Below are 10930 nucleotides of genomic sequence, written 5' to 3'. Positions count from 1 at the left end.
ACAACTTTACATCAACATAATCTCATTGCAATCTTTTTTTTGTTGATTATTACTGTTCTCATCTTAATTTACTTTCATTATTGCAGTACCACAGACAATTAAACACAGTAGGACTCGAGAACGACGCAAAACACGAATGTGGGGCAGCAAAAACCTGACATGTAATCGCAACATTTAATTGATACAAACATAATTGACACAAGAAAGGAACAATCAGACATTGCAGATTATAGAGAATATATATATATATATATTCTCTATAATCTGCAAAGTCTGATTGTTCATTTCTTGTGTACCCTATGGTTTTAATAAGCCATTAAACGGAGCAATGCTGGTATAAAAGGCTTGGTATACAGTACATGATGGACAGGAGTGCTGGTAATAGTTTTGCTGTGTGCCCTTGTCAACTTCAGTGGAACTCATCTCAGCTTCATCCTATTAGTCTAAAAGTAGCAATACGTGGAAAACTTTCTGTGTCAGAGAATATAGGCCACACATTGACTGCCATGAATTGGCAAATGAGCCACATTGAGCATTGCAAACTTTAAGAAAACTTTAAGTATAATGGGAGCGTAAATGATGGGAAGTAGGATGACATGATGAGTACTGGAAAAACTGCTTGTGTGCATTTCACTCACGGACACTATTTGATGCTTTCATGCTTACAGTCATTGGAGTACTGAGACATACTTTTCCTGAATTCCTACCATACCCCTATTTTTCCTTTTAGCTGTGACCGCTAGTATTGTATAAGTCACTCTATCAGTCAGTCAGTCAGTCGGACAGACGGTCTGTTGGTCCAATCTTTTCAAGCACAAACGTATATGCCACACAGCTTCCAATGTGGGTCATATGTATTCTGCGGACTTTCTATACCCCAGTATGCTTCCCTCTGTGGTTCCTATGTATTTCTGTTATATAACACAATATGCTACAGGATATACAGTATCACTTGTGTTTTTAACAATCTTGCAGAGTCAGATTTCCCTACATTTTGTCCCCTGTGGCAGGGCTGTATTTACAGCGAGCCAGATTACAGCAGAGCACAGCAATTTGTTGCTGTGATTGAAAGAGAGTACTCTCCTGGCACCCATGCCAGCAGTGTTTCCCAATGCATAATTGATTTAACTTAATTGAGAATACAACCTATAGAGATTAGTTTTTGCTTATCTTAATAGGGAAGTGTTCTTTTACCAGTTCTCAAATTAAGCCCAAATCAAAACTGAGTGAGTTTACAGAGTGGTGCCAATATATGTCTTTCATGCCATTTTAAGCCATATACTGTAATTATGTTGTGTGATGACTACACAATTGATAATGAAGCTCTTTTCGGTTGAGGCACTAGAAGTCATTTTAAACCAGAGCACTCCAATGGATTATTAATATTTCACACAACACTTTTGAGAAATGTCATTCAACAAACAAAATGATGTCCTGTATTCAAATCAAATGACATTACCCCTGACTCTCCATGGAGAGGAAGGAGTGAATCACTCCCATGCAAAATATATATTTAATCACCTGCATTAAAAAACAAATGAAATCAGCCCACGGTCATACCCCAGGCTTTAAGTGTCAATTCTGAGCTATTGTTAGATAAGCATAGCTGGGAATTCTTTGATGTTGCTGAAGACAGAAACATTTTGGTAGTCTAGTATTTATGTAAAGGAAATATTCGCACATCCACTTCATCCCACGCTATCGTCTTAGCGTCTATAAACAACAACTCTGCGGGACCATAAGTTAGGTTGCCAGATTCTGCGCGAGAAACTAGCGACGTCACGCTAGATGGGAGGCCCGCGCAGCGGGCTGAACTTCTAGTTCAAATACATTTGACCTCTTCGGCACATTTGTACTTACCTACTTAGATTTTGCAAGCATGCTGTAACAATAACAAGGCTGAGAACTATACAATAAATTGAGTATGATCTCTGTCAAGATGACTTATATGATCCCTATCATGAGGAGGGGAAAAGCAATGGATTTAGTAGAAATGATAAAAACAGACTTATTATTGGATGTAAACCCCCAAAAGTGCGACATGCCATTTCACACCCTGGTAAAAGCTACACTGTACGGAAGCTGAAAAGGTTGGTACATGACACGAGTAAATGTCGCTGCAAATGGAGAGTGAAGTGTGTGATATTTTCCCTTTCATTATAAAGCCACTACTGAACCCGTTTCCATGCGTTGTCTCTTTCTGTGTGCTGCAGTTAGACATTGGCCCATTTCCACTGAACCTCACGGATGCCAATACCTCCATAATGCCCGGGGGAGACGGGCTATCTGACATCCCGGAAAGTTTGGTGGAACCAGTGCCGGGAGCTACCGAGGGAGGGCCCTGGACGTTGGAAGACTTAGAGGGGGAACTGCAGAGGAAGGTGGAGCTGCTGGAGAAAGAGAGAAAAGGCCTGAGACTGGAAACACAGAGACACAGACACGACATTGACCAAGGCATCAATAAACTCCACCACCGCATTGCAGGCCTGGAAGATGGTAAGAAGGAGGACATTGGATGGATGGATGGATGGATGGAGACATACTGTACAGGGGATTAAGAGAAAAAGAATAGAGAGACGGAGAGAGAGAGAGATCATACTGTGTGTGTGTGTGTGTGTGTGTGTGTGTGGAGTTAAAAACACGGATTGAAACTAGAAAAATAACCAGTATCAGGGTGGTGCCAGACGAAAGGTCATGGGCTCAGTCATTCAAAATTTGAATGACTACTTTTTAACCATTTAATGGTTAAAAAGATCCCTGGCTAATACACCTTAAATGCCTTAATACATTATAATTTACCTCTATAACAAAAAAATGTATTTAAAAAAACCTGTTACAAGTTGATGATGTCATTTGTCCATGTGTGGTCCAGCCCTTCAATGTATGGAATGCATGTGCAAAAGAAACGTATTTATACTATTGATTTGATGCTCATATTAACCTTATAGGTAGTAAGTATTAAGTTGTTTTTTATTAGCACATGCATTCCATAAGCAAGTTTCATGGCAATCTACCCATTATTTTGTCATGGGGTGACCGAAATCTGTGCAGTTCATCCACCAAGGAGCATGAAAGTGTACAGAAAAATCCAAGTGGAACGTGGTGGACGTACAGACATAAGTACGTACAGACGTACGTACAGATGGATGGACCATGTCAGAATCAGAATCAGAATCAGAATCAGAATCAGGTTTATTGTCACATCACAGGTTTACAAGGTAAAAAAGTGGGTGAAATTCGTTTTTGTACATCACTCCCATCGCAACGTTAAATTCCGTAGAAAGAAGAGTGGGGAGAGAGAAAAAGAAGAGGGGTAGGGGGCAAGTGGGAAGGAGATCAACAAGAGAACAATAGAAGGCCAAAAACAAGTTATCTACATATTTACAAAGTACCTGAGATAAGAGACAAACTAAGGCTTCGTCCACACGTACACGGGTATTTTCATAAACGCAGATATTTCGTTTTCGTTTTTGAAAACCTCCGCGTCTACACGGCCCTGTTTAAAAAAATCTCTCTGTCCACACGACAACGGCTAAACGTTACACGACCCATGCAAAAACTCCGTTTACCGTGTCCACACGGGAACACATAGCCGGAGTTTTTAAAAATCTACACTGTGGCAGGAGTTTTCCAAAAGATGCGTTTACATGGAGCAAAAACGCGTTTGCGTGTGGACGAACCCCCCAAAACGCATATAAAAAGCTACGTTTATGAAAATACCCGTGTACGTGTGGACGAAGCCTAAGGTGCCTGAGCATAGCAGCAATGTATGTATACTGTGCATGATATACTTATAGACGCTAAGGTGCTTAGAGAGAAAAAGAGCGCAATAATAAAAAATAAAAAAAAACAAAAAAGGTTTGTGCGTTATACATGGGGATTAAGGTGCAGAGGGTCAGTGCGTGTTCACCTAAGGGTGGACTGACCCTGGTATAATCCGCAAGTAGCTCTATGAGGGAGAGCAACAAAAGGTAATCTTTAGCATTTTGACTAAAGCTTTTGCCACAAAATGTACATTTAAAGCCCTTTCTCCTGTGTGTATCAACATGTGTTTCTTAAGATTAGCATTTTGACTAAAGCTTTTGTCACAAACTGTACACCTGAAGGGTTTTCCGCTGGTATGATTCCTCATAAGTCCAAGTCATTTTCCTGGTATAATAATCCACAGTGGGTGTGTGCAGTAACCACATGGTACTGTACACCAACAGCTGCAGTTTCACACACAAGGAGGTGGATGTAAAGCTCTACAACTCCCTCTGTTATTGGTGTTATTTAGGCCAGCTGTTCCTTATCCATGCAAAGCCATGGGGTTGCATAATGATTAATAACTTACTTATGGAAAGAAAGGAAGATGAGAAAGACTATGAAATGCAGTTTGGCCAGCTAAAAAACAGATATCTTGGAAGGCATTGATGTGAAGGAATTAACAAGCATAAAGAGAAGGCAGGAAGTCTATTTGATCACTTGCCAAATGTCTGCAGAATACTTACAAAGTCTGTTTATTTTGTGTACATCAGCAAATAACATCTCATTTCCACTCACTCACTCTCTCCCTTGCAGTCCCATTCGCTCTCTCTCTCTCTTGCTCTTTATCTCTATCTCTCATTCTTTTTTTCTTTTCTTTTTTTATCCCACGATTTTGTAACTGATTTTCTTTACCCAGTGCCAATTGTCTAAGTAATCCTGGGCACTACACCCCCTCTGCCAGCCTAGGGAGAGCCTAGAGCCGAGCTCATGCCTCCATCAATGCATGAGAGCTAGCAAGCCGCTTCTTGTCACCTGACAGGGGGGAGTTTCCCTGGTTAGACGTAGCGCGTGGAAGGAACACGTTATTCCAACCAGTTCCTTTCCCCTCCATCAGGCGCCCTGGCTGACCAGGGGGAGGCAGTATAGCGACCAGGATTACTGCATGTTTTTGTGAGGGTACTTACCCTCTATCTCATTCTGTCTTTTTCTCTCTCTCTCTCTCTCTCTCTTTCTCTTTCTTGGGTGTCTCAGGGCGTCCCTTCCCTGAGGGCTACAGGCTGTCCTTTCTGTCGAGAACCAACTACATGTATGCTGTGTTGAAACACCCCGTCCCTGAGTTGCGGGCTTTCAGCGTATGCTTGTGGCTGCGCCCGGCAGAGGGGGGCATCGGAACCCCGCTGTCCTACGCCGTTCCAGAGCAACCCAACGAGCTGGTGTTGCTACAGGGCCTGCATACGCCTGTAGAGCTGCTTGTCAATGACAAGGTAAAGACCAGTTCTCTGTATATCTGTGTAACTAACAAATGTATATACAGTGTATACAAATGGAACACATTTGCAGTGGTGGAAAAAGTACTCAAATGTTTTACTTAAGTAAAAGTATCAATACTGCAATGTAGAAGTAATCTGTTGCAAGTGAAAGTCTGGAATTCAAAATTTACTTGAGTAAACGTACAAAAGTATTGGTACAGGACATAAACATAAGTGATGCATTCACATCTGCGCTGTACTTTGGGAACATCTGATATCTGAGGACTCGTTGTTACTTTTACAATTGTATTGATTTGAATGTATTTGATGTAATAAAAGCCCTATGCTTTATGACTGTATCTATATTACTCTACTTTCACAATAGTATTTCTCACTGAAGCGGAGGGCCATGCACATTTTTCATTTGCATTATTGCATCATAGCGGAATAGGATCTTGTGTCTTCTAATGAAATCACTTTAGGGCATATTGAAACTCATTAGCTATTTATAAATACATTCAAAACCAAATACTGGAAATTCCAGCAAGAGCCTTCCCTTGACACTTTTGGTCAGGGGGTGAGATAATTAATTCTTAATTGTTTGCTACCCCTGCACGTTGAGTAACTGTACAGTGTTTAGCATAAGACTGCAGCAAAGCCATTCAAGTTTTAGCATTAGCATTGCTCATATAAATGACGTATACAGTAAATTGGATTAGAAAGCAAGATGATTATTATTAGGGAGGAACATTTCACTGTATTATTAGCACAATGAATCAGAACAGCATGTTTCATGACAACAAAATGATATTTCGTGGCATTTCTAAATGGCAACAAATCTGCATTTTGACATTTGCCACCTTATTAGCAGTATGGTGGCTTTAGGCAAAGTACAATGATGTCATTATGGTAATAAATGCTGAATGGGAGAGCTCAGTGTCCTTGGAGGTAGCAGAATGTCTTTGAGACTTTAAGATATATAATATGCTGCTGGGTCCCTGAAGACTTTCATAAAAGAAAGTATTATTCATTGAAGTGCAAAGCTCTGGCCTTGATGCCCAGGGAATTCCTAAATGGGGCTTGTGAAATGTGCAACTATGCAATCCTTGGACCGGTTTTGTATTCCTATTAGCAGCTGCTGTTGTGATGATAACTGTGGCAACACAGTAAAATCCATAGAGGTAATCTAACTACAAGAGTTACAAATGGATAAATTAACACTGAAGATGCTACTATGATGAATTAGTTGATCGCCTTGATTCTTATGTTAGAATGGGGGTAAAAGGAAGAAGGAAAAAAAGTTGTGTTGAGTGTTGAGTGTTTTACTGCAAATTCTGCAATTTCATCATTCACTCCACACCACTGCAAAAACTCACAAATGGAGAAAGTTTTTTTGTATTTTGCACAATATGCATTTTTCTTTTTTCTTGTGATGTTCAATTAATGAATATCAATGTGTTTGTAATGTAGTGTAAAAACAAGACAGGGTCTTATAACAACAGGGCTTCCATGTGGATGTGTTCAGTCTATAGCCCAGTCCAGACCAATGATTTGCAATGTGACGAAACCGTTGCAGCAGTCAGAATGACCCCGTTGCAGGTTGCTGCGTCCCGGCTCATTTAACTTGTCCAATCGCAAAGAAAAAGTTGCAACAGATTTCTGATCAAACGTGTTGCTCACACTATTCTGCCATTACAACTCTCTCTCTCCATATCTATAGCTCTTTGGTAAACAGAAAATACATTTTCAGGTCAGCATACCAATTTAATCAAATCAGGAGAGAGAACTCATATACAGGATACAGGTAAAAGTAAAATTAGAAGCGATTACATTTAAAAAAAAGTGAGCAGACAAAATTAGAGCTGGAACACTGATTTGTTCTCTCTCCTGATTGGATGAAATTGGTGTTCCACACACAGACCCTCTTCTAGACGGCCATTCGACTTGACGTGACCTCTGTCCTTCTGTCCTTCTGCCCCTAGGTGGCGCAGTTGCCCCTGAACCTTTCCCGGGGAAGCTGGCAGCACATCTGTGTGACCTGGAGCCATAAGGGCGGAGCCTGGCAGGCCTACCAGGGGGGCAAGCTGAGGGGAGAGGGTTCCAACCTGGCAACTGGGCATCATATGAGGCCTGGGGGAGTGCTCATACTGGGGCAGGAGCAGGTGACTGGATGAACAAATGAATAAATAAATACATGAATAGCCTTATGTTATATTCTGATCATTTTAAGTTATTTTATGTTATGGATGTGTGTGGGTGCTCAAACCAGTAAGGCCCGATTCATACCTAGTTGTGCACCGGTGCACGTAATGCGCAACCAAGTATAAATCATTTATACTCCCGATCCCGACGACCTTTGCTGTGTGTCATCCCCCCATCTCTCTCCCCATTTGCTGTCGGCCTACTGTCCTATCAATAAAGGCAGAAAAAGCCCAAAAAATATCTTGAAAAAGAAAAAGAAAAATCACACCCAGTGTGAAGTGGGCGGTGTGTGGTCATCAAAACATGACTCACTTGAAAAAAAGGAAAATGACTTTTTTTAAAGTCCATACTGCTATTCATAGGGCTGCACATGTGTCATGTGTTTCGCTAGCCAATCACAGTCCTGAATTTGCAAAGTCAGCCAATCACATTACAGTTAGTGGTGATGACACTAGCTGTAATGTGATTGGCTGACTTTGCAAAAGTATCGATTTGCATTAACAATGGAAGGGTTAGGGGGTATACAAATCTTTTGGTCGGTGTCCAAAACTCACTTATAGGGGGCGGCTACACTGCCCCAAAAAAATAATTAGCAGATATACATGATAATCACAAGTATTTGAGCCTATGTCAGACTCTAAACAAAGCAGATATACATGATAATCACAAGTATTTGAGCCTATGCCAGACTAATCAAAAGGTGGAGGCTGGGATGGAGGAGGAGCTAGCAAAATGCATTGGTTCAGCAACCAAGAAAGACCTAGAGAATATGAAGCCGTATTTATAGGAACCTCTTTGCTAATGCGTGAGCTGTGATTGGAGTATGAGTGTGTGACGTAATGACCAGCTGAGCTGTGAATGGGGAATAGAAAGCTGATGTTCACATCAGCTGACTGACCGCTGGTTACAGCTTTGGCGTGCAAGACGTCTGTGTCCTCATTCATTTATCATGGGAAATATAATAATTGTATGAGAATTTTGTCCCTTCAGTCATTCTTTCAGGGCAGGCAAGAGCTCACTTGGGCTCCACCATAGAGCGTAGCCGTAGCCTCTATGGTGGCTATAGGCTACACTTCTGCCCATATTAAACCTTGCAGAGGCAAACAACTGATTCCTGAGGTCAGATAATCATGACCATGTTCTCGTCTACTAAAACAGAGGAAAGAGAGAAAAAAATCATAAAGAAAGAAACAATCAATGATTTAAAATAGCGTATACACTCACAACCCATATTGGCCGATAAGGCTACACAGGAGACTTACTTTCTCTCCATTCCCCATTTAATGTTCTCCTGTATTTTTCTTTCACTTCATCTCCAGGATTCTCCAGGTGGTGGCTTTGACTCGTCCCAGGCACTGGTTGGGGAGCTGTCCCAGGTGGGTCTTTGGGACCGGGTCCTGACTCCCAGCCAGGTGGCCAGCTTGGCACGCTGTGGCCGGGTCACACACGGCAGCGTGGCCCCCTGGACGGAGAAGGGTGTGGAGGTCTACGGTGGAGCCACCAAAGAGCCCGGAGAGCCCTGCAGTAAACACAGCAGGAGCTCTCAGTGAAAGGCAAGACGGAAAGACTGAGACAGAAATGATGTAGAGGAGGGGGGAGGGGGGGGGGTACGGTACGGTACAGTACAGTACAGTACATGGGTAGCCATTTTAGAAGTCTACCCTCTATACCTTAAGGCAGTGTTTCCCCCCAGGTTCCTTGAGGGGGTTCTCTAGCAAAAGGTTAATATAGCATCAAAATCAACCGATCTACAAGCTCACACCGCGTCGAGCTCTTGAGCTGAGCTTGTAACTGGTATTCCAAAAAAAATATATAGAGAGAAAAAAAGGGGGAAAATATATAAAATATTTTTGAAAACATTTAACAACACAAATCTTGTATGGGGGCCCCAGGCACAAAATATTTTCAGATGGGGGTCTTTGACATGAAAAAGGAGGAGAATCAATTCTGAATGTCACTCTCTGAAAAAGTGGCATGTCTAAAATGGCTACATCTGTGTGTTGATGTTCAGGATAGAGCTGTTTAAGGGCTGCATGTGAATGAATGAAAGTTTGATGAAGTGGTTGGAAGTATAGAAAAGAAGATGACAACAGAGGAACGAGAATTATGTATATGTTTTAGTCACTTTTGTGGAGTTAACGCAACATTTTTTTCATCTTTGCATGATGTACACACATACTGCATCTTTTCATCAGGGTTTGATTTGCTGGGTGGATGGGGAGGAAATACATGCCTCTGCTTTTGGTACCACCGCCCCCCCCCCTGGTCATTAGTTTTGATCACCATTTGGAAATATGTTTATGCAGTCTTGTCAGACTGAATTAAATACATTTGCTTTTGGGAAATGTAGACTGTCTGATAATATCACAATTTAACCATTTTACTATTTAATTTAAAACTCCCTATTTTGGGCAAATTTGTCAATGTCAATTGTTTTTTTAATGTTTCAACTTTGTTCAAAAACAGCAGATCCACAAGCTCACAACGCATTGTGCTGCATTCATCATACAAAGAAGCATATACAGTAGGGCTTAAGTGCTTAAGAAAATGTCCCCACCCACTCCCTCTATTTCTGTTTTTTTTACAAATCAACCCTGCTTTTCATGTCTTGCCACTTGTCACAGAGAGGTGTACTCACAGCTCCAGAACAGAGAGCCTAGTGTGGATACCTCGGCTTTCTCCTGGCAACTGCCTTAGGCCTTGTCTATTGTGGGACCAAGAGTGTTCTTCCGTCTCTGAATAGGAGTGTGCTGAACAGAGACCTATTGGAGTAGAGGAAAAAAATTGTCACGGTAGTACATTAGGTCAGGTCAGGTCAACTGCGGCACAAGCTTTTGTTTTTTATAATATTTGGTATCTTCTGCCATTTGACAACCAAACATTATGGCTACAAAACTTACAAAGCTTCAAAAGCATTCCATGTACTGCATACAGTATGCTATTATAATTTACACGATGTGTTTGTAACATGCCCAGTCCTCTTTGTATGTTTCTTTTTATAACCCATAGAACATATCAAGGTCTTTTAAGTGCCATCTTACATTACCATAATGTATTCTCAAAAATACAGTACAGTAAAGTTCTCTCTTTGGTAACTTTGGGTGGTAATGTTCAGCTGTTGTATAAGGTTTCTGATGTTTATCGTAAATTGTTCAGTTCAAGACATTAAAGACAGCCCCCATCCTCTTCCCCCCAAACATATTAAGGACTCTTTGGTACAAAGTGCCTGTTGGGGTACGTGTACCCTTGTAAACAGATTGTATACTTTATTATGCTTGTGGAGAACGCTCACTGCAAGATATTTTGAACTAATTAAGCACCAATTCTGCTGTCCCAAGTGAATTCTAATGATACTGAAGTAAGTTTAGGAAACTTCTGAAGACAGTGCCATGGGACATTGAACCTTTGCATTTTTGCGGGACAGCTTAAAGCAGCATTATGTAACTTTCCTCTTCTACTGATTTGAACACGGTTTCCTGCGCAAGTGCTGACATTTTCACCATTGGGCTGAT

The 10930-nt window shown here is 41.3% G+C and overlaps 1 protein-coding gene across 1 annotated transcript in view; it reads left to right on the top strand.

Moving 5' to 3' along the window:
- nptxra (neuronal pentraxin receptor a) overlaps nt 1-8968 on the top strand; it is a gene marked incomplete at both ends in the record, with an annotated part of 11875 nt that extends 2907 nt beyond the window's left edge. Inside the window, 4 exons of the mRNA XM_084071708.1 lie at nt 2214-2496; nt 4999-5231; nt 7199-7378; nt 8738-8968. Coding sequence (XP_083927834.1) covers nt 2214-2496; nt 4999-5231; nt 7199-7378; nt 8738-8968 — 927 coding nt within the window. The remainder of the gene's footprint in view (nt 1-2213; nt 2497-4998; nt 5232-7198; nt 7379-8737) is intronic.
- Nucleotides 8969-10930: the final 1962 nt, after the last annotated feature.

The sequence above is a fragment of the Gymnoscopelus microlampas genome (assembly GCF_963454915.1).
Source record: "Gymnoscopelus microlampas genome assembly, chromosome: 11".
In the NCBI taxonomy this organism is placed as follows: Eukaryota; Metazoa; Chordata; class Actinopteri; order Myctophiformes; family Myctophidae; genus Gymnoscopelus; species Gymnoscopelus microlampas.
The sequence above is the reverse complement of the archived record's forward strand: the minus strand, read 5'-3'. Positions and strand labels throughout refer to the sequence as shown.